Below are 24,312 nucleotides of genomic sequence, written 5' to 3' on the forward strand. Positions count from 1 at the left end.
GGTTCCACATAATTCTTCTGATAGAAAGGACAGTGATAAAATCTACTTTACTGGACTCCCTTAGCTGAGATACCCAGGTCCAAAATATAGTTTTTAAAGTTTGATTTTAAAAGTTATTTAAATTTCATTCTGTAATGCTGCCAGGAAGGTCAGCTCTGGCAATCTGAATACAAGACATCACATGATTGCTGGAGACCTTAACTTCCTTTTTTTTTTTTTTAAATGTGAGTCTCCAGCCCTTTCCCTTGCAGAGAGAGAGCTAAAAGTGTAATGTGATCAACTTGGAAGGCTCGTCAAAGGGGGGGGAAAGATTTTTCTATTGGAAGGTTCACAAGTGGGTCTCCCTATTTCTGTGGGTTGCAGGAGGTTCAGGGGAATGGGGTAACGGCTACCCCCATCAAAGCCCTGTTCTCAGCCAGTCCTTTCTCCTAGTGGACCTCCTGAGAAACAAGAAGGAAGTTTTTCTTAGTTCTACAGTCCTCACCCCAACTCTCTTGCCAGCCATAGGCAGCCAGCTCCAGTCCTTCAAACATCATGCAGTTGAAAGGAATGGGGCTGTATTCCTGTGCACCTCCTGGTCCCTGCAGGAGAGGAGCCTTGTTCCTGTGACCCTATGGAAGTTTGCAAGAGTTCAACTCCCTCTATGTGCACCCATGGGAAGCCTCCCCTCCAAGAATGGGTGGAGCTGTTAGTAGCAGGAGATGATGCAGTCAGCAGACCAAAGAGGTATTCTTTCCCCTGGACCTCCTAAGGACTGTCAGTTTGAGCCTCCCCTCTTGCAAAACTCATAGGATTTGTGGGAACAGGTCAGGGCTCCTCTCCAGCCAACCTTAGGGCCATTTAAAAGAAACTGAGGAAATTCCCCCCCACAAAAAACTTCAGTAATGTGAAGTTACAGCTGCAGGCTCATCAGTGGTTTGAGTGCATATGGCCTTTCAGGAATGTTAGAAATTAAAAAACAAACAACAAAACACAATGCTTAATTAAATGTTAGAAACCCAGTCAATTCAGAGTTAAAGTTGCATTTTTTAAGCCAGGTACCCCAGGCATCTTAACTCTGTTTCACAGCAATATCCTGACAAAAGAATCAGAATGACACACTAACTTATCCATCTCAAATAAAGTTTCCCTTGATAGGTAGGCACAAAAAGCTAGAAAAGCTCAGTCTTCATCAGACAGTAATGCTGCTGCTTTCCAGCCTTCCTAACAGTCATACTCAATGCACATCAAAGGGTTTTACAAAAAGCCTTGGTTAGACAAATACCACCAGCCTGAAAACAATCATTCCCCACATTTCATTAAGGGTCCAATTCTCTCAGGTGCTGAGGGCACTCAGGGCCAGATAGGCACCTAATGGGAATTTCAAAAGCGCCTAAGTGATTCAATAGGACTTAAGTACCTAACCTGCTAAGGACACTTTAAAAACCCACTAGGTGCTTATTAGCATCTTTAAACACCTAAAGACCTGTAAAAATCTGGCCCTCCATGCCTTACAGGATCATGGTCTATTTGTAAAAGAAAGATGGTACTCACATGCCTCTAAAATGGAATACAATAGATTAACTAATAGTTCTGAGTGCTTGGAGATCCCTGAGTGGAAAGGACCGGCATTAGGTAACTATTCAAATACCATTAGATACAGAGCTAGCATGTGACTATATACAAACCTCAAAGACCTAGATCATGATATTAAAGCACTTACCTAAAAAGAGAAAAGGTCAGTGTGGTGCCAAAACAGCATACTAAGTACTGGAGATAGGTATGCATGAAATAAATTATAAAGCCAATGTTCTACAGTGCACATTTTCTATACCTGCAGTGTAAGCAGACATTTCTAAGGGGGTGGAGATAGGCACTCAGATACTATGGTGATGAGGACCATATCAGTAGGGTGACCATACATCCCATTTTGGCCAGGACAGTCCCTTTTTTAAGCCTTGTCCCGGCCATCCCGACTTTTTTGGAAAAAGTGGACTTTTGTCTCGTTTGGCCTTGCCAACAGAAAACAGGACAAATGCCCACTTGTGTCAAAAAAATGGGGTGCGGAGGAACATGTGCGGGGGGGAGGGACGAGTGGCAATGCCAGCCTGGTGCAGGGGGCGGGAGGCAGAGCTCTGGCATAGGGGCAGGTAGGGCTGAAGCAAGCAGTGACACCAGCCCCATATGGGTTGGGGGAGAGCAGGACTTGGGTGAACGACTCAGGCCCTGTGGGGAGGGGAGGAAGGCTCGGGTGAGTTGCTCCAGCCAGCCCCGGGGTGCGGGGTGCTTGGGCCAGCCCTGCACGGTGTCCTGTTTTCCTTTTGGGAAATACGGTCACCCTACGTATAAGTAACTTGAATGAGAGATAACAGTAATTTGCGTTACTTGTTTGAGAAGTACCCTTTAACTCTAAATTTCTTGGGTTTCTATCACTTGTTTTTGTTTTTTATTCAACTAGTATTTTTAAGAGGTGATATGCTCTGAAGCCACACATATGTCCCTGCAACCTTAACTTCACCTTCTAGTTGTGTGTGTATAGGAATTGTACATGCCATGACAGAGAGAAGAATACAAAAGGACAGAGTGATCTGAACTCAGCAGGGAGAGCTGAGGGGAAACCGTCCCTTCCAGTGTGGGGCAAGGGGGTTCTGGAAGGGAGAGGGACAGAGAAAGTCCTCTCCCAGTGTGGACACTGGAGTTCCAAACTGTTATACAGTGGATTGTTATATGACAGCTTGGGACAGACCACCCACCAAAACAGAACAGAGAAGGTAGAGACGTGTGTAAGTGTTCAAGGGCTGGTTGGGTCAAGAGCCATTAAGTCTGATTGCTGTGGGTTTGTGCTGTTGTCTGTGCATGTGTGAGATCAGAGCTGTAGGGTCTGTGTGCACAGAAATGTAGCCTCTATGTGTACAAGCTGTGTAGTGGGTTTGGCAGGAGCGCCGCCAGCTTTTCCGCTGCCCTAGGCGGCGGAAGGTCCCGCCCCGAAATGCCACCCCCCACAGAGGCGGTGGAAGGTCCCGCCGCCGAAATACCGCTGTGGTTGCTGCCCCCCAAATCGCAGTGTCCTAGGCGACCGCCTAGGTCGCCTAATGGGTCGCGCCGGCCCTGGGGATAGGCAGGAATGTTCAGGGGGTTGTGTGTGTGTTTCTTAGGAGGTTTGTGTATCAATGATAACACGCAGTTGCATAATTTACAAGCAGTTGGAAGCACAGCACCCAGAACAAGAGAGGCCAGGAAGCTCAGTTACCATCAGACCTGTTCAAAACCATTTCCACCAAGCATGAGAGTGCAGTGCTAGCCAGAGGCCCTGTGCTAACAACCATGTTGCCAAGGTCACTGTTGGCCACCAGGAAAGTTCTCTGCTGTGTAGAAGCTGTCACCTGCCAGCTCCTCCTCTTCCTCCTCCTCCTCCATTTCCAGTTGCTTGTTCATCATGGACTGCACCTGTGGAGGAGAAGAAAGTGGTCAAGTCACCCTCCAATGTCATAACACTGGAGCCCAGAGATAGCACCACAACCGCTTCTGCCAGCTCTGAAAACTGAAGTACAGGACAAGACTTGGGTCCCCTTTAAAAACAGTATCAGAGGGGTAGCCGTGTTAGTCTGGATCTGTAAAAAGCGACAAAGAGTCTGACGAAGTGCGTATTCAGCCACGAAAGCTTATGCTCCAATACGTCTGTTAGTCTATAAGGTGCCACAGGACTCTGTCGCTTTTAAAAAACAGTTGGGGGAGGGATAGCTCAGTGGTTTGAGCATTGGCCTGCTAAACCCAGGGTTGTAAATTCAATCCTTGTGGAGCCATTTAGGGAACTAGAATTAAAATAATAAAAAAAAAAAGTCTGGGGATTTATCCTGCTTTGAGCAGCAGGTTGGACTAGGTGATCTCCTGAGGTCCCTTCCAACCCTGATATTCTATGGGGTCTGTCTTCCTGGGAGAGGGGAGTGATGAAAGGGATCCTCTTTCTGCCCTTCCTTCTCTTTTGTCTTTACTGTAATCCCTTCCCATCTCTTGTTGTGCCCCCCAACCCCTCCCCCATTCCCACTGTCTCTCACTCCACAAAAGCTTTTAGTTCTCTGTATTTTAAAACCCTCCCATTGCTGATAGATCATTCTCTGTCCATGATCTTTCCCTCACAATTCCAGACACTGTCTTGTAAGACCTATGTACCCCACTGTCTCCTGCTGTATCCTTTCCTTCTACACACTGACCCTACCCTCCAGCCTTGTTTCCCCAACCTGCCATGTCCTGCCCCTTTAAAACACACTCAGACCCTGTCATCCAGGCCATTCTTCCCCTGTCCTATCCTCCTCCTTCCAAGTATCAAGACTCATGGCGAGAGGAATATTCATGGCTTCACTGCGGCTCTGGCCTGCTCAGCTACAATTCTGCTGCAGACCTAAAAGACAGGCTCGGTGTGTGTACCCAAACACTCCATACCTGCAGCAACATGAACTGCAGGGGGTCATCGGGCTTCTCATACACCAAGTTTTCAGTGATCTCCTGAGAAAGAAAGTAGGAGTGTTATTAGATTTTCCTGCTGAAGGCAAGTAATAAGTTCAAGGATGCAGAAAGTTCTGCCGAGGGCAGGGATGCCCTGTCTTTTGGGATGAGATTACTGAGTATTTGGGATGTGGTACAGGATGGATGGAAAAATAAAGAGGTGTGAACAAGTAATGGGGAGCTTGTAAATACTGGTATTGATAGAAACAGGTAGAGGAACATTTGGAAAATGTGAACAAATACAAATGAGCTGGACAATATGTCATGGGAATCGGATACTAAGTTGACTCAAATGCTGGCAATTATTGTTCAGAACCCATGGGAAATGCTGGAGGCACTAAGGATTGGAATAAAGCTAATATGTTACTGGTCTGCTGAAAAGGAAAGAAGAGTGATCCAGGCAATTAGCTCTGTAAGTCTAACTTCTGTTCCTGGATTTTAATATGTGTTCTGTTATTTTTAGCTGTAAACATTTTGGAGCATAACAGGACCATGAGCGATAATGCAGGACCTGGGCTGATAAAGACCAAAAAAAAGCTAGCTTTGCTTCCTCTGCGGGTAGCCAAAGGAGATGAAGAACCCGCCCTACTCCCCTTTCAAAAACACTCACTGCCTTCCTTCCCAGGAGCCAGGAGGAGGAGGATACCCTCCCTCCTGGCTCAGTGGGGGCTGGGGCACCAAAGAAAGGAAGGCTAGACTCTTGGCTAAGGCTCTGGACTGTGACTTAGGAGACTTGGATTCAATTTGTGCTTCTTCCCCTGTGACCCTGGGCATGTCACATAGACTTGTTGTACCTCAGTTCCCCATCTATAACATGGATTTAATAATATTTCGTTTCTCCTACCCTTGACAGTCCCTGCCCTAAATCTAGATAGACAATCACAGGACAAGGCCCTGATCTTGTCTTGGCCCTCCAGGTACTACTGGAGTAATAAATAATAGATTATGCATAAAAGTACTTTCAAATGGCTTCAGTGCAGGGACTTTTGGGGGGGAGTGAGAAAGGAGGATGGAGAAACAGAATCCTCCTTGCCTCTCATTTGTGTTGTCGCATCAATATAGAGTCTCCATTCTGGTCAATTGTACATAAGCCATTTGCAGGAGTGGAAATGGAGAGCACCAAGGATGTGCTGCCCCCAGCTCCACTAACTGCATACAGCATATATCCCCCCTGCCCTCCTGCCACACTTTGCTTGGAGATGGCCCTGCTGCTTGGGGATGGGAATGCCTGTCCGATACATTTCTTTTTGTCCCAATTCTCTTCCCCTTGCTGCATGCTGTCACCAGAAGATGATGAAATGCCGCATCACCAAATAGGATCATGACCTGGGGTGACAGCTCCTTGCTGGTCAAGCTCTTTCCCTTACTTAGATCTGCTTTAATCACTGGAAATGATCAGCCTTCCAATTTCCATGGTTTGGCCATGAGCCAATACGAGGCAAGGAGCGGAGGGAGCCTGTGGACAGACATTTGACTCAGTACAATGCTGACAAGCTAACTTTAGGCTCTGTTTCTCAAGTGAGTTACTGGGAGAAGAGGAAGAGATGGAAAGGAAAAGTTCACCTGAAATATCTGCAGAATGTTATGTTTCTCCATGTACATAAGGGAAACTTCAAAGGGGTCTTCATACACCATAGGCTCTTCAGCTTCTGGGGATTCAACCTCTGCTGCTGATTCAACCACAGGTGCTTCGACTACAGTCTCTGCTGATTCAGCCACAGGTGGCTTGCCCACAAATGGTGACAATTCATACACAGGTACTTTGACCACAGTTGTTGGCAATTCAGCCACAGATGATTCAGTCTCGGACTCTGGCAATTCAACCATGAGTAATCCAGCCACAGACTCTGGCAATTCGTCTGTAGGTGACTGGTCCACTGATGTTGGCAATTCGACTATAGGTGACTGGTCCCCAGGTGACTCAATCACTGCTGCTGGTGATTCAACAGGCTCTTGCACTTCAGTCATTCTTACTTCTTCAGGCTCTGGCTAAAACGTTTAACACATTTTAAAAACTATTTTAAATGCATAGAGTTGTGCACTAGACCCATTATGTTACTGCACCCTTTTATATGAGAGTGGGATGACGTCCAGTATTCCTTTGTAGCTACCGCTCCTACAGCAAGGGCTCCTCCACCATTTGCTATAGCACATATTTCTGGGAGAGGATGGCACTGGTGTAGGCCTCATCTCTTTCTAGTATGAAAAGGGGAATATGAATTTTCTATTCCTCATATAAGAGATGCTACTTTCTGTCTGAGATCCTGGCTCCATAGAAGTCAATGAATGACAAAACTCTCATAGACTGAAATCCTGGTCCTATGGAAGTCATTCTTTTCCAGCTCAGAAAGAGGTTTAAGCAACATATGGCTCTGTAATCCTACCTTCTCTAAGAGGCTTCTGCCTTAAAAACTCTGCGGCAAACAAGACTATCCACAGAACTGAGGGCTTATACAAAACAGTGCTTTTCAGCCTTGGATAGCAGTGTGCTTCAGCAGGGAGTAGAGTCTTGGTGCGGAACTCAGGAGACTCAAGTTCTGCTCACTACTCTGGGTGACTGGAGGCAAGTCACTTGACCTTTCCCTGTCTCAGTTACCCTACTGGTAAAATGAGGATAATTATATTGACCTGCACCTCTCTTGTGCAGCGTGTTGAGCTCTATGGATGATAAGGGCTAGGTATTGTGACAATGAGTGAATATCACTCTGCCAGTTTTATGGAGGGGAGGGAAATGAATGTACAGAGAGCAACGATTTGCCCAAATTAACCCACAGACAGTCAGTGTGACAGGCTGATAGCTGGTAGCATGGCTCCATGGTGTAGTTTGGGATTTGCATTTTATCAGACACACATTGTGCAGAGTGAGAGTGTAGAGGGTGCAGCAGGTGTGTGTGTGAGAGCAAGGGGGTAATAGGTTGGGCAATGCGTGGGAGGGCAGTGTGTGTGGGGGAGGTGTAGGGGGAGAGCAGGGGTCTGAGCAGGGGGTATGAGCAAGGGGGTGATAGGGTGAGCAATGTGGGGGGGCAGAGTGTGTGTGTGGAGGGGAAGATGTAAAGGGGGCAGCAGTATGTGGAGGGGGCCCATGCCAGGGGGTACAGTGCCTGGGGGGCGCAGGGGCTGCGGGAGGGTGTTCTACCGGGGGGGACTGTCTGGGGAGGCCTAGTCTGCTGGGGTCTCACCTGCCCCGGCCCCTCCATCCCGGAGCAGAAGCGCGTTTCATCGCCCAGCCGCCCCGGCCTCTTCTGTCTCTCGGCGCTCTCCGTATGGTGGGGGGGGGAAGAGAGGGAGGGGACAGACGCTAGCGGCGGTCGGCATGGGAACAGCAGACCTCTAGCTCCGCCCCCTTTGTCTGCAGGGAGCAGGGGCGGGGCCGAAGCCCGGGGAGGTCACGTGGCTGCCCGGCCTTACGGCTCCTGACGGCCATCTTGGAATCGGGCGGAAGGGGCCTGAGTTCTAGGGCCTGGCGGACACGTGCTGCAGGAGCTGGGCTCGTGCCGGCGCCGGGAGCGGGCAGCCCTGCGCGGCCGGCGGCTACAGCATCCCCCGCGGGGGGCGAGGGCAGGGTTGTGGCGCGCGCTGGCTGCACGAGGAGTTGGTGCGGGGCGGGATGCCGGGGGTCGCCCGGGGGTCGCCCGGGGGCTTCGCATCAGCGCCTCGAGATCGGGCAGCGGCCGTGCTGCGGCCGGCCATGGGCTATGCACGCCCGCCGGGCTCCCAGCTCCTCAGGCTGGAGCCTGGGGTGGTTCTAGTTTGCACGGGCCACCTGCGCAGTGCGAAATAGCTAGAGCGCTGTGTGGGCCCCAGAAGGTGGGTAGCGAGAGAGCTGGGGCAGAGCTTAGGGAAGGGGTCGGCAACCTTTCAGAAGTGGTGTGGGAGTCTTCATTTAGTCACTCTAATTTACGGTTTCGCGTGCCAGTAATACATTTTAACGGTTTTAGAAGGTTTATTTCCATAAGTCTATAATATGTAACTAAACTATTGTTGTATGTAAAGTAAATAAGATTTTTTAAATGTTTAAGAAGCTTCATTTAAAAATTAAATTAAAATGCAGCAACCCCCCCTGGACCGGTGGGCAGTGTGAGTGCAACTGAAAAATCAACTCATGCTGCCTTCGGCACGTGTGCCATAGGTTGCCTACCCCGGCTTAGGGGTTGGCTGGCTCAGACACCGAACCCAGCCTTATCCATTGTGCTGTGGGTATAAATTACTATCTGCTTTATTCACTGACACCTGAGGCTCCATGTATTGTCACGAATACTGCTCGCTATTCTGGTGGTACTTTTCTCCACTTGATACGCCCACCGATGAGAGAGCACATCCTATTATGCTATTGTATACACATTAATTGTGGCCCTTGGGCTCCTGCAAGGGTAACCGTATTTCTCTAAAGTGAAAACGGGATACCCAGAAGTGACAATGCAAGGGGCTGGCCCAAGCTGCCTGTTATGGCCGAGTTGCCTGGCGTCACTGCTTGTCACTCGCCCTGCTCCATAGGGCTGATGATGGCCCAAGCCACCTGGCGTCATCACTCGCCCGAGCCATCTCGCATCGCCTGAGACCCGCTCCAAGCCCAGGCCCTGCCACATGGGGCTCAAGCCACCATCACAGACATCACAACTTTTTAGGCAAAACTGGGAATTTGTCCCATTTGCTCTTGCCGAATGTTCCTCCGTGTCCCCATAAGGCAAGAGCAAACGAGACAAATGCTCAGTTATGTAAAAAAAGTTGTGATATCTGGGACAGAGCTCAAAAAGGGGACTGTCCTGGCCAAAATGGGAGGAGATATGGTCACCCTAGTTCCTGCCAAAGTGCCCTTTTGTTTGCTCACACATCTCATTGTGGAAGCAGAGCAAGGCCTGACAGGGTTTGGAAGGGAATTTCAAATGCAAACAGTCTTTGTTAGCAAGAGTCAGGCTAACTGTAACCCTAATAACGCGAGATTTGTAGAAGCAAGGAGTGTGTGAGGCGAGTGGGAAAGAACTGTGTGAGAAGTTGTTACGACCTTGTGTAGGTCATGTGTAGATAATATGGTAGACTAGAGTCTAAATAAGTGAGAAAAATAAGATATCAGGATGACCTATGTATAAACAAAATGCAGCTGTTGCTCATTATTGTCTGTAACAAAAGGTATAAATGCTTGCTGTTTACCTATTGAGAGACCTGCCTAGGAGGGGGAGACCCTGTGTCCTAGTGCACTGTCTCCCTCTGTGCAATTGCAAGAGAAAATAAAGTATCTGTCTTTGCTGTACTGAACCAAGAGAGTGAGAACTCTCTGTTTCTCTCTGACAATTTGGGGGCTCGTCCGGGATGGCAACACCTGCTGAGACAGTGGCAACTGCTGCAGACCGTTCCCCTTCAAACCCCATGGCGCCACAGTAGAGGTAGGAGACCTTCTGAAATCTCTGTTGGGGTATCGGAGGAGGACTGTCCGTGGGGCCGTCTGTCCCTGTTGGGCTTATGCCATCCGGGCTTATTGACTGTGCAGCAAGATCAGATGCAGAGTGGTACTGGGGAACTGTTTTGCCACCCCCAATAGGGTAGGTGTATGCGGTACTGAGGACAATAGTTTGGCTGCCCCCAATAAGGTTAATGCATAAGGGAAATGCATTAGGTATGCACCGGTGCTGAGGGGTTGTTACCGTCTCATAGTGTATTGAGTCCGGACATAAGGTACAGATGCATCGTGGTATTTAGAAATAGGGGCCTTGGTGTGTGTGTGTGTGTGTGTACACCAGTGTGAGTGAAAGTTACCGGAAGACGCCCAGAGTATTCTGCGAAGTCGTTTGGCTCGTGACCAGAATTACTCTAACGCAAGCCCAGTAACTAGAGGATCTATAGAAGAACCGACCCACGGTGGCTGACTCGGCCTGGCATCATCTGGCGAGGAAGCTGCCTGGGTCTAGGAGTGTGTGTACCCATCTTCCCTCCCCCTTTTTCCTCCAGTGTGAGCCACTGACAGTCTGATCATCTCACTGGATGCAATGACCGTGAGCGGTGCCATCTCTCTGAGACTAGCCGACGGTCTTTGCTGAAGGGAGGTGTAGGAGGGTCGTGGCCATCCTCGTTAGCCTCTCCTGTGTGAGTACCCTGTAGGGAGAGATCCTTAGTTTATGGGCTGCTAGCACGGACAGGGCATCCTCCCTGTGTGTGTGATTGGAAAATGGGTGGGGGACAGTCTAAGCATTCCCTCTCACCCCCTAAGGGTACTCTTGCATATTGTATGTACATCCATTATGGTCCTAGAACCCAGGGCCGGCTTTAGCAAGAGCGGGGCCCGATTCCTGGGGGCGGGGCTTGCTGCAACAAGGGGACCCGAGCAGAGCCGCGCAGTGGAAGGGGTGGGGTGGGGACCCGAGCCGCGCTGCGCAGGGGACGGGGGGGAACCGAGCCGCGCCGCGCAGGGGACGGGGGGGGGAGGGAGACCCGAGCCGCGCAGGGGACGGGGCTGGGGACCCGAGCCGCGCAGGGGACGGGGCTGGGGACCCGAGCCGCGCCGCGGACGGGGCTGGGGACCCGAGCCGCGCCGCGCAGGGGACCCGAGCCGGGACGGGGGGAGGGGGGGACCCGAGCCGCGCCGCGCAGGGGACGGGGGGGGGGACCTGAGCCGCGCAGGGGACGGGGGAGACCCGAGCCGCGCCGCGCGGGGGGGGGGGGGGGGAGGGGGGACGGGACGGGACCCGAGCCGCGCCGCGGGGACCGGGCCGGGCCAGAGCCACTGGGGCCTGCGGGAAGCAGCCGCGCCTCCCCGGAGCCTTCTCGAGCCCCCCACCCCCGCTTATCTTGTGCTGCTGGCCCGCCCCTGCTTCTTTTCAGACTTCCCGCGAATCAGAGATTCGCGGGAAGCAGGGGAGGGGGCGGGGCGTTCAGGGGAGGGGAGGAGGGGCCGGGGAAGTGAGCGCGGGGCCCTCTTGGCGCGGGGCCCAATTCAGCCGAATCGGCTGAATCGGCCTAAAGCCGGCCCTGCTAGAACCTGCAGGTATTTAGACAATTGGAATCTTTACACGTGTGAAAATCCATCTAAACAACGCCCACTAGAAGGTACCTTCAATCTAGATAAGATCATACATCTCAGAGGAGCTTTTAATCACCAAAAAGCCTCTGACACACAGTGGGGGCAATTTGTCTATTGAGGAAAGGAATGGGTTAATTTGAAATTCCCTTCCAATACCTGTCAGGCCTTCTCTGCTTCCACAACCCCCTGTTTTGTACTACTAGTACAACAAACATTCTCAAATCTCTATTTGCATTAAGTCTTGGAATTCAGATTCCACCTCAGATGCTTCAACTTTAGGGGTTTTGATTGGATGTAATGACAATGCATGATTAGCATGGACATGAAAGGTGTTACTATTATTACGTCCTTTACAACAACAATAACATAATCCTAAACTAACTAATAACAACACAAGCAATAACATTCCCATAGTGGTAATATGATGGGGTTGTTGTACAGTTTTAGTCATAAAGCACAATACATCATACTTAGTGCATAAAGTAGACACTCTATAAGCTGTATGAAAGGCATACTTTTCAACTTGATATATATTTTGAAGCATGTGAATTTGCCCTTGTATTTCAGAGATTCTCTGAACCTCTGGTAACAGTGAAAGCAAATTTTGAAATCGATCACTAAGCTGGTCCAATTAAAGGGTATCTGGAACCTAAGGGCTACTTGCAAAATTTTATCTGCAGGCCAGGAAATAATATGATGGCCTGCAGTGGTAACGAGATTAAAATATATGTCTCGCAATGTGGTGGCTTTAACATACACACAGCTATCATTAGCTTGAAAAAGTACTTCTTTGGGAATTTCACTACTTTCAAGCAATTTAGCAGGTCTGGACCTCTCACCTCCTTTGTCATATTTTTAAATGGAGATATCCCATCTCCTAGAACTGGAAGGGACCTTGAAAGGTCATCAAGTCCAGCCCCCAGCCCCCTGCCTTCACTAGCAGGACCAAGTACTGATTTTGCCCCAGATCCCCAAGTGGCCCCCTCAAGGATTGAACTCACAACCCTAGGTTTAGCAGGCCAATACTCAAACCACTGAGCTATCCCTCCCCCCCCATATAAGTGCTTCAGTACTGTTTCCCCCCCTCAATTCTATTGCAAAACTGTAGGGGTAGCTCTCTGCATCCTGTGGGATATTAACTAGGATAGCCCTGTTCTGATCCACTGCCTGGAGAACAGCTTCATTTAGTGAATCAGATACGTCTACATAAATCCAAAGCAACTCCGCTGCCTCCAGATTCATACTATTGTATCCAAGAGCACAACTTGGCTCACTATCTTCACTGTGAATAATTCTCTAGATATTTTTAATTGTATTTTGGACACCAGAGGGCAAGGCAAAACCAAAATACTTTACAGTGCAACCCTGAAAGAAATGGTAGAGCAGGGATCAGCAACCTTTCAGAAGTGGTGTGCCGAGTCTTCTTTTATTCATTCTAATTTAAGGTTTCACGTGCCAGTAATACATTTTAACGTTTTTAGAAGGTCTCTTTCTATAAGTCTATAATATATAACTCAACTATTGTTGTATGTAAAATAAATAAGGTTTTTAAAATGTTTAAGAAGCTTTATTTAAATTAAATTAAAATGCAGAGCCCCCCGGACCAGTGGCCAGGACCTGGGCAGTGTGAGTGCCACTGAAAATCAGCTTACGTGCTGCCTTTGGCACACATGCCATAGGTTGCCTACCCTGTGGTAGAGCCATCTTTTAGGACTAAATTCTATCTATTCATCCAACCAGGTTCTTATAATAGTACCTCTCATCTTAATACCTGAGCACCTCCGAGTAGTAAAAAAATATGACAACGACCTCTTTCTCCACCCCTTCCTTGCCAGCGAGTGGAAGTTTGGATTTCTTTATTATTATTAGTAGTAGTTCTTTATTAATATTTTTGACTAAAAAGAGTGGGAGTATTGGTGTGGCTGAGGGATCTATTATGGAAGAGCTTGGGTGAAGAGGTGGGCTTTGTATTTAGTGCTGACTGTGGTGACCATTCTTATTTCATCTGGCAGTGTGTTTGGTAGTCCTGATCTAGCTTCTGTGAAGGTTCAGTCTCCCATATTCATGAGCCTTCCCCACTGTTGACATTTTTGTTGTTTCAGACACAGTTCCTGCCCTGAAAAGTTCTGTGAAGAAGTAGAAAACATACAATCAATGTTTTTCTTTTAAATTGACTATCCACATCATTAGATGCATGCATCACAGTGGCAGTGGGTCTTTGAGGAGAGAGTTGAAGGGGCAGAATGCAGGGGCTCTTACAGATCAAGATCAGGGAGTGTTCTCTGTAGGGCAGTGTGGAAGAAAGCACAATGGTGTTTGTAAGAGAATTGGGCAAACGAGAGATTGAGGTTAGCATCTCTAGTGGAGAGGGTAGGGGATACAAAGCAATACGATATGTATATAGATATATATAATATAGTGCACATTTATGTGAAAGAGAGAGTCTCTCTCTCATATATCTCCTCCCCTGCTATACAAGCCCTGACAGTTGACTCATTGCTCTACGAACCTCTTCAGATGGCACAAATAAACAGATTGCCAATTTCTCCCAAAGAACAGATGAAATGAATGGAGATAAAAGCTGTGCTGTGTTACCACAGTAACCAGCCTTCTGAAGTAGTTCAGTTTGTACTCCAGTGTGACAGAGGTGGGATTGGAATACAAGAGGCTGAAGATGTAGCTGCTGGGAGAAAGGGAAAGACCCAGGACTTATAAAGCATGTTTAACTGAGAAACAGAAGTTAAGTTCCGTGCAGTTCAGTTTGGGTGTGTTTTTATATGAGACTGTTGACTTTTTAAATTTTAATATTTTTTTTAAAGCTGGAATTGATTCGGAACATTTCAGCACTGCAGACCACCAAGAGTCTGTCACCACACAGCTCCGCTGTCTGCACTGGCTCCGTGGGGAATACTAGTTCAAATTCCAGGTTTTGATCCTCATCTCCAAAACCTTTTCAGGCAATGGTCTAGGACAGGTTACATGAGGGACTCTCAGACTGTGATCACGATAGCCATGTTCCACTGAAAAAATGGCACTGTGTCCAGGAGATAGAGCGTTTTCGATAACCGGCCCATGAACCTGAAACTCGCTCCTGGAAGACGTCAGGGTGAGCATGAACCTAAGCACCTTCAGAGCAAAAGCAAACCCCACTTCTTCAGCTGAGCCTTCTCTCAATAAACCCACCAAAGTCACATATTTAAAAAGCAAACCAGCAAGTCTTCTCTTGACTTAGTGCTGTTTACATGGCCTTAGGCTGGCTTAACTACATCTCCCAGGGGTGTGAATTTTGGCTTGACCTAACTTTCTAGTGTAGAGCAGCACTCAGAGCCCAGGTCTACAGGCTCAGGCTCATAGGACTTGTGCTATGGTGCTGAAAATAGCAGTGTGTAGACATTCCTGCTCAGGCTTGGAAACCCAGTGAATGGAGTGGTTTTCAGAGCCCAAGCTCCAGTCTGAGCTGGAAGGTCTACACAGCTATTTATAGCACCATAGCTTGAGCCCTGTGACCCCAAGTCTGTCAACCCAGGCTCTGAGACTCACTGCTGCGGGCATTTTTTGCAGTGTAGATGTACTCATAGATGCCCTCATTGTTAACTATTTCTATGATGATCATTTTTGTAATAAAAGTGAAGATCATAATATCTGAGTCACATGGCATGGAGTAGTATCATAGGCACCGATTTCCCCTCTTTCCCCAGGGTGCTTGACTCCCTGCTCTGACCTCGGCCCCGCCCCCACTCCACCCCTTCCATGAGGCCCTGCCCCGCCTCTTCCCACCCCGGCCCCGCCCCCATTCCAACCCCTTCCCCAAAGTCCCTGCCCCAACTCTGCCTCCTCCCTGCCCCTATTCCAACTCTTTCCCCAAATCCCCACCCCAGCCCTGCCTCTTCCCTGCCTCCTCCCCTGAGCGCACCACGTTCCCACTCCTCCCTCCCTCCCTCCCTCCCGGAGCTTGCTAACACTGCCAAACAGCTGTTTGGTAGTGGCTGGACAGAAAGCGCTGGGAGGTAAGTGGAGGAGCAGGGACGTGGCGCGCTCGGGCGGGAGGAAGAGGTGGGGCGGGGGGTGAGGGGAGCTTGGCTGCCAATGAGTGCAGAGCACCCACTAATTTTTCCCCATGGGTGCTCCAGCCCCGGAGCACCCACGGAGTTGGCGCTTGTGGGTAGTATCTACGGCAGTTACTACCATAACCGTTTTAGCTGAAATATGCAGCTACTCTGGATTTGTGGGTGGATTGGGCAATGGTGGGTGGAGCATACTAGCACTATTTCGTCCACAATACGACTCCAGTGTCAGACTCACTGGGTGCAATTTCATCCTCCACCCACTGTTGTGCAGTCCTGAGCAGACCTCTACCACCTGTTGGCCTCAAGCAGAGCCCAGCCTCTGGTAAATCCTGAGCCCCATGTGACACTTTTAGCATGTCTCTTCAACTCAGCCTCATTGGTAAATAACAGATCTCTCTCTTTGCAACATTATGTCTCCTTCAGAGATCTGGCTGCTGGGTCTGGAAAGCTAGGATTTTGTACAAGGAAGCACGATGAATTACTCCATTAAATATACATCACTGCTCTGTTCATTCTTTCAAAAGAACAGATTACAAAAAACAGAAGATGCATTTTAAATGCATTAAAATTCTAAGTAAAATAATGTCTTAAATACAATGGTCATGTTACATAAATCATATGGCTTTTCTACTCAGAAAGCAAAACTGTATTATTATATTATTATTTATATCACACCATATGCTAGGTCTGGAACGTAAACACTTTGAAATAGATAAGAAAACACCAGTTGCAGATCAGCAACACTCTCCTTTATTGTGTCCCTATGGAGTCACGGTTTAGCCACGGCCATCCTTCCCACTATTAAGTTGAAACTTAAATAGATTGTCAAAGAAATCAGATAACCATTATAGATTCAGTCTCTGTCTCAGGGAACGCTTCTTTAACAGCTGCACCATAGCTCTGCTGCTGGTTTTGTCCTGTCTGTGTACTAAGTCACTGCTAGCATTTATCCTTGTGTGATCACACAGTTGTTATTTAGACAAGTTGGTTGATTTATTTATTATGATCATATTGGCTAGCAAAGTTGCCACCTTTTTGGCTAGCAAATTATGAACAAACTACTCCCTAGTTGCTTTGAAAGTATTTGTTACTGTAAGTATTCAGTGAAGAGTTTGAACAAATCGTTTTCATAAATTGTTTCCTTTGAGTCTCTCTTATTTATGTTGTTGATTTAGTGAGATGTACACAACACAAACCCCAGACATGCCCATCCCAGACACCCTTTACAAAACTGAACATTCATAATATTGACTTTTAAAAACGACATTAAATCACTTGCATCCACTCCAGTACTACACAATCTGAGTCAGATCCAGCCTGAAAACATTCTGAGCCCAGGGGGACATTAAAAACCCCATCCAGCCCTGATTCCAGCCCTTCCCAAATACTGGATTACGAATGAGTGACTTTGCAGTGTGGCTTTAGAGGGTCAGTGAGAAAAGTAAGAGGAAGGGTGGTCCAATGGGCACTAGCTTATTACTTCCGAGACCTATCTTCAAATCCCGGCTCTATCCCACACTTCTTGTGTGACTTAGGCCCAGATTCTCAAAGGTCTTTTGGTCCCTCTGTCTCAGTGGACTCATAAGCATAGGGCTGGGTCTGGCGGTGTATTCTCCCATACCTTTTGTAGTATGTTCCCCCCCACAATACTCCCCTAAGGTTGCAAGCACATATCATTTGGGTATCTAGCTCCCATTGAGCTCAATGGGAGCTAGGTGCCTAAATGCCTTTGTGGATCTGGGCCTTAACTTCTCTGTTCTTCATCTATACAATGGGGAGAATAGCACTTCCTGACCTCACAGGGATGTTCGGAGGATACGCGTGTTGCAGTCTGTGAGGTGCTCAGATACTATGGTGTTGCTTCAATATAAAATACTATAGACAGAGACCAACGCTGAGCTCCCAAAGGGAGAAAGAGACTGCTCTTGGGTTAGAGACGGGAGAGATTCAAGGGGGAAGAGAATATAGCTGAACCCAGGGAGAGGGGAAGGAAAGATTTAGGTCGGGAATGTTACCACATGTGAGATCCCCTGGTAGGCTGGTTCTGAACAGTGTTCCTGAGTCATGCTGCACCTTGAGCTTTTGAACGGCTGTAACCCGATAAGAACATGATTAAAATAATATTGTCATGGGGGCTGGGGTGGGGGGGTGTTGCACTGAACTGTTACGTGTGTTTATTTGTTGGGGGCAGATGGGGCCTGAGCATGAGTGTGGGGAGAAACCCAACTCTTCTGTCAGGCAGAAAAATATCCACTGGCGGTGTCCCTTCCTGCTCTTCCCACAAGAGAGCAGCATAGGCTCAGAACTGCAGGGTTGGTCTGACAATGTATCCTTGCATAGCTTTTATAGTGCAATTACTCCACAAAAAATCTTTGCTAAGGTTGCAAGCAGATATTGTTCCTTTCAAGAATATTGGTGTGAACAAATAAGCAGAAAACACACGCTAGAAAGAAAGTCAGGAAATGCACACCTAAACTGGACAAAAACATCCCAACCTTTCAAGTGTAGGAATGTGCAGAAGAGGCACCCAAGCTACCTGAGCTCTGACCTTTGAGCAGTGCCAGCCTCCCAGTTACCCTGCTTTGCATGTAGAGTATCAAAAATGGGTGCCTCCAAATATGGCTTCTGCAGCCAAAGAAACTCCTCCAGCCCACAGCATTGGGAATGTTTTTCGATGAATTCCATGAACTTTGTTGGATGGAGAAGGTTGGGAAGCCCTAATAGTTCCCCTTGTCCTCTCCTTCTGCACCCCATAGCAACTCTTGAGCATCCCCTCACCCCACAAACAGGTCTTTGTGGTGGTACAGTATTGTGTGACATATGTGCATCATCACCCCTTGACTCCCTTCTGCCTTAGTCCTGCAGTACCCAGTCTGTGCTTGTGAGTGCAGATTCCATTGATCTCATGATAGCTAACCAGAGCCAATGTTCCCTAGCAACATTACTAAAGAAAATGTTGTTAACTTTTGTGTTTTCAAAATAATTAAATAAATGTTGGTCCTGGGGACTAGTTCTCAGCTAGAGGAGGCCTGTAAAAGTAGGTTTAATCTGTCTTCTTTTCTTCTTTTTTTTCTTTTTTAAATTTTTGCTCCAAAGTGGGGGTGGGAAATTAGAAGACTTTTAACAGCTTCCCCCCCATCACCCCCAAAATGATAAAACTAATGAGCCCTAGGGTTAATTCACTTCAAATTTTCTAGAAAAATTCAACCTTGCCCTCAAATTTAACTTACCAGTTTTGAGGCCCCCCTGACTTTTACTGTGGATTTTTAGGGGGGAGTCATAACTGGGTTTATACTGGAAACTCAGCTGCAACTTAACTATGGAGCAACTACTGTCGTTCCATATATTTTCCACTCTTATTCTCAAAGTCCAAAGCAATGAGGCTTTTAAGTTTTCCTTCATGAGACTGCCATGGACCCAAACACATGTCAGATGGTGTGATGTACATGCACCGCTACAGGCTGGCCACCGACTGGCTAAGCAGCAGTTCTGCAGAAAAGGACCCAGGGATTATAGTGAACGAGAAGCTGGATATGAGTCAGCAGTGTGCCCTTGTTGCCAAGAAGGCTAACAGCATATCGGGCTGCATTAGTAGGAGCATTGCCAGCAGATTGAGGGAAGTGATTATTCCCTCTATTTGGCACTGGTGAGCCACCCCTGGAGTATTGCGTCCAGTTTTGGACCCCCCACTACAGAAAGGATGTGGACAAATTGGAGAGAGTCCAGCGGAGGGCAATGAAAATGATCAGGGGGCTGGGGCACATGACTTATGAGGCGAGGCTGAGGGAACTGGGCTTGTTTAGTCTGCAGAAGAGAAGAGTGAGGGGGGGATCTGATAGCAGCCTTCAACTACCTGAAGGGGGGTTCATAAAGAGGATGGAGCTCGGCTGTTCTCAGTGGTGGCAGATGACAAAACAAGGAACAATGGTCTCAAGTTGCAGTGGGGGAGGTCTAGGTTGGATATTAGGAAAATCTATTTCACTAGGAGGGTGGTGAAGCACTGGAATGGGTTACCTAGGGAGGTGGTGGAATCTCCATCCTTAGAGGCTTTTAAGGCCCGGCTTGACAAAGCCCTGGCTGGGATGATTCAGTTGGGGTTGGTCCTGGTTTGAGCAGGGGATTGGACTAGATGACCTCCTAAGGTCTCTGCCAACCCTAATCTTCTATGATTCTATGGTGTAGAGGGTCTTGAAGGTACAATTTACTCAGTCGCCACCACAACTCTTCCCACCCATTCTTTACAGCAACAGAAGGAACAGGAGGGGGGCTGTGCTGTGTTCTCCCTTGTTGCCTTTGGTGGACTCTCCCCCCATAAAGTCACCATCGGTTGCTGGTGTTTGAATTAACATAACAATGGGAAGAGGAGCCTAATTTGAAATCCCTGAAGAACAAAGAGCCCTGACAGAGTTCAGGAGGGGCCATTTGGGGTGCTGTGCAGGGGATAAGAAAGGGTTTTCAGTAGCTGGATGGTCCGACAAATCCTGACTTACCCTCCTACCCCACTGCTGGGAATGCTCCGTTATCCCTGCACTCCACACCTATCATGAGCTACCTCAGTGTAAGCAGACACAGAACAGGCGGGGCCCATGGGGGCAGGTGGACATGGAGTGGGAGGGACACAGGTAGACAGAGTGGGGAGGGGGGTATGGGGACAGGCGGACAGGAAGGGCCCCTGGCATCCCTTGTCTTTTAAGGTTACATTTTGCTTTCTGCATTGCTTAAAAGCCTCAGAAGCCCTGCACCTGTAGCCCCCACCCAGCACCTGGCAGCTGGCATATATGCCAACCCTAATTTAACACGTGATCTCCAACAGATCAGCCCCAGGGCCACTGGGCTAGCCTACAAAGTATCACATCACTCACTCCAGGAGGGATCTGTCCTCCTCTAAGGATGCGAATGATGCTTCATCTCTGAATTGCTGCTGTACATGTGAAAGATGCAATTAGCTGTTGCAGGCTGGGCCTGTCTTATGCCTTGCCTTGTTTAACAGAGGCTTTAATTAAAGACCCCCTGATGTTAGAAAGCCACATTAATTATTCATCTGAAAACATTTACATAGAATCCCCCGATTCCCTTCTTCAATAAATTATCAACTTCACGTCTCCATAATTTATTGAAATGCCTAAAAATACATTGTCTCAGCCTCCATCACCATCCCCCTTGCTCTGGCTTTGTCTCTTCAGAATGTGATGGGTTTGCTTTCTTAATGGTAAGTTATCCTAGTGCCCAGGAAAGAAGGAGGGAAGGAAGGAAGGAGTAAAAGAAAGAATTGTCTCTATGCAGGGGTTCTGGAGATGGCTGTTATTTTTCATTCTTACATATCTGTCATGAGCTGTGGTTTAAAGCAGATCAGTGACTATGTTTGATAAGGTTAGTGGCCCTAGCCTTAGGCTCCAACTAAGAAGATGCATGTTCAATTCCTGGCTCAGCCACACTTGCTGTGTGACCTTGGTCAAGTCATTTAATCTATCATGTCTTTCAGTTTCCTCTGTGTGAAGTGGGGATACTACTACTTTGATGGTAAGGATAAAATCCATTAGTAACTGTGAGGTACTAGGAGGAAGACCACATAAGTGCCTAATTAGATAGAACATTAGACCCAGCTTTATAGCAAACCACAGGGAAAGTATTGCTGTTGGAACATCCAAGTGAATGATTCACAGCAAGTAGTTAATCCAACACATTTCATTTTTTGACAGAGTGGACTGTCACGTGGGTAGGAGAAAAAGATCTCTGAGAAGCAGGCAATTAGAACTAGGGTGTAGGTCAGCTAACCCTAATTAACAACTAAGCCTTGCAGAGGCTGCTGGTAGTGGGAGGAGTCAGGGGCCTATATAATTTGGTCCAGTTTGCTTCAGGGTTAGAGTCAATTTCAGGATATAGGGGTGATTCTGCAGGGATGGGCTGATGAAAACTGAGAGTGTGGAGACTAACAAGTAACCCAGGAAGGCTAAAGTGGAGCCCAGGAGCAGGGTAGAATAGAATATTGAAGACCAGGACAAACTCTTGGAAAGGAAGGGAGAGTTTGGATGAGGCCTTCCTTCTTTAGATATTTGAATTTTGGGTTCCTGAAAGAGAAGGCTGTAATTGATCCTGAGAAACATGGAGCATTCAGAACTTACAGCATTTGGATCCAAAAGTAAAATGGATGTAAAACTCTAGTAAAATAATTTTACACTTTTGTTGTAAGAACTGCTACGTTATCTGGCTTCTTTTCTTCTCTTCCCCTCCTCTCCTCATTTCTGTGATGCTTAGTTCATCCTGGCTTACCTGGGAATACTCCTGTGCAGGGCTGGCCTTAGGAAAAATGGCACCTGGGCAAACTTGTATTTTGGCTATGCTGGCCCCTATGGGCACAGTGCCCCCCCCATTGCCCCTGGGCCCTGTGGGTACCCCTATTGCTCTTCGTCCCTGTGGGCTCCCCACCCCCCTTTGCCCCATCCCCTGCACTGTGCCCCCTTTGCCCCATCCCCTGCACTCCCTATCCCTGTACCCCCTTACCCCATGCCCTGCACTCCCCTCCTGCACTCTCCTTCTGCAGCCCTAGCCCCTGTACTGTGCTTCCTTCATCCCAGCCCCTGCACCCCTTCACCTCAACCACTGCACTGTGACTCCTGCATCCCTAACCCCTGCCTACTAACCCTGCATGGTGCCCGCCCCCTCCATGGCCCTGCCCTGCCAGCCGAGAGCAGTTTCTGATTCTACACCGGCAGCGCACACCTCTGCTTGGCTGCACGGTGCCACCTTGACCACTGGTGCTCTGGGCAGATGCCCGGGTGGCCCACCCCTAAGGCCGACCCTGTATCCTGTGTACAAACTAGCCATGAACAAATTTGCAAAATTTTCAGTTTTGTTCAAAATTATTGACAGTGGTGCTCAATGACTAATTCGTGGTCTGTAAGTTATTTGAACTGTGCATGCCAGAGTTAAATGTGCAAACAACTACTTGTCCTGTCACTCTTGTTACTAATATGTGTAATTGTAACTTACATTGGTTACACAAATTACCTAAATTGTACTGTTATTAAGCTGGGCCTGTATGGAGACACCTACAGCCCAAATTACCATAATGAAGGGCTTGTCTACACTTACAGTGCTGCAGTGAAGATGCTACCTATGCCGTCGGGAGAGCTTTCCCCTTCAGCGTAGGTACTCCAGCGTAGGGGTGTGTGGATTTTCCATGGCCCTGTGCGATGTTGTTATACCGACATACGTTTGTGGCTATGCTTTTGTCAGGGAGATCATGGAAATTAATTTGAATAAAGTCCATGAAATATTAGAAATGGCTGTAAAAACACATTTGATTGGGCCCCCAAACTGAATGGCATCAGGATGTGGCATATAGGGTTGCAATATGTGGCATATTGGCCCACCTCTATCTATGAAGGGGTGGATAGGCCAAACCCCTGAGGGGCTTTGAACCATGTCCCAGCATCTGGAGTGAGGAGCTGTGGGACAGGAGACACTCTTGCAGGGTGAGTGTGGGGTGAGCTCACTCTCCAACCCTTCCTTCTGTGACTTACTATTTTTCCCCCCTGCGTGTCTGCTGTGGAATTTGCTAAAAATTTCCATGCCAAAATCATAACCTTAAGTTATGTGTGTTACAAATCAAATTTTATATTTGGTTGTAATATTCCCAACTTTGGGTGGGCGAGTGGGTGCAGCACTGGAGGGTTAATGCAGGAATGCCTATTGAGATTTACTGTTATAGGTAAAAAACTTGCTTAATAAAAATTAGAAGTTAAGGAAACAGTGCCCCTCTGCCATGCTGCATTAGTCCATCATACCACCGCCTATGTTATCTCTCACAGAGGGATTTTAGGGCCACTGGTAAACTGGAGAGGGAGGGTGTGACATACCAGAGTACAATCCAGACCAATGAGCAGCTGTGTCACCCCTGCCCTGCAACTTTAGGTGCCTTACAATGCCTCGTTGAAGGAGCTCTCACCTGGGCCTCTCACAAACAGCCTTCCAGCATTCAAGCCACACCCTGAGTGTCTGTGTAACTGCAGCCTGCCAGCCACACTTGGATTATATTCTGGCTCTCGTCAGCCTGGGTTATGCTGCAGGGTGACCCCAACACACCCCCGTATTAGATGTCCTCCTAGAAATGTATGTCCTGTACTCTCCTGGACAATACAAGCTATATTAAATCTGTTATTTCTTTAATAGAAATAATATGCACACAACTTGCCACGCCCAATGGAGTTTCCCAGACACTTCAATTTAAACACACTGGATTAGATAAAACAATAAAACAAGTTTATTAGCTACAAAGAGAGAGATTTTAAGTGAGTACAAGTAATGAGGCATAAAAGTCCGAAATGGTTATATGGAAAATAAAGATAAAATGGTGCCTAACTTAACAAACTACGTTAAATTCAAAGCAAAGTTTTCCCATCACATGCTTTCAGCAGTCTTACTGACCAAACTTCTTAGGTCAGGACCCCTTATCCCAGAGTCCAAGGAAGGCTTCCTTTGTTGCTTCAGGTGCAGTGAATGCTATGGGCAGGGAGAGAATGAGGGGTATCTTGAGGTGTTTGTCCCTTCTTTTTATAGTTTCAGTCCCCCTCTTGAAAAACATCTCCAATTGAGAATCAGGAGACAAAAAGTCTATGGGAAGGATGTTCCCTGCTGCCTTTTCTCATCTATTTGTGCATCCTTTTGTCTTCTGTTCCTGCTTGATGACTCTGTTTACTGCTTAAATGCAAATTAAGCAGATCACACATTCCTTTGTTTAGGACAGACTTT

The 24,312-nt window shown here is 47.8% G+C and overlaps 1 protein-coding gene across 1 annotated transcript; it reads right to left on the minus strand.

Annotated features, from left to right (window-relative positions):
- Positions 1–160: 160 nt before the first annotated feature.
- Positions 161–7,813, minus strand: TEX55 (testis expressed 55). The gene is made up of 4 exons (XM_005304776.5): positions 7,662–7,813; positions 6,046–6,471; positions 4,420–4,482; positions 161–3,426 (listed from the first exon to the last, which is right to left on the minus strand). Exons 1-4 carry the CDS (start codon positions 7,677–7,679, stop codon positions 3,316–3,318), a joined length of 618 nt encoding a protein of 205 aa, XP_005304833.2. The 5' UTR covers positions 7,680–7,813; the 3' UTR covers positions 161–3,315.
- Positions 7,814–24,312: the final 16,499 nt, after the last annotated feature.

Source organism: Chrysemys picta, chromosome 1 (assembly GCF_011386835.1).
Source record: "Chrysemys picta bellii isolate R12L10 chromosome 1, ASM1138683v2, whole genome shotgun sequence".
NCBI lineage: Eukaryota > Metazoa > Chordata > Testudines > Emydidae > Chrysemys > Chrysemys picta.

Bases quoted from the DNA above. Each gene is read 5' to 3' on its own strand.
- TEX55 (XM_005304776.5), bottom strand. The intron at 4,483-6,045 runs GTGAACTTTTCC...TTTCTTTCTCAG, and splicing joins ACATTCTGCAGATATTTCAG to GAGATCACTGAAAACTTGGT. The intron at 3,427-4,419 runs GTATGGAGTGTT...TCTCCTCCACAG, and splicing joins TGCAGTTCATGTTGCTGCAG to GTGCAGTCCATGATGAACAA.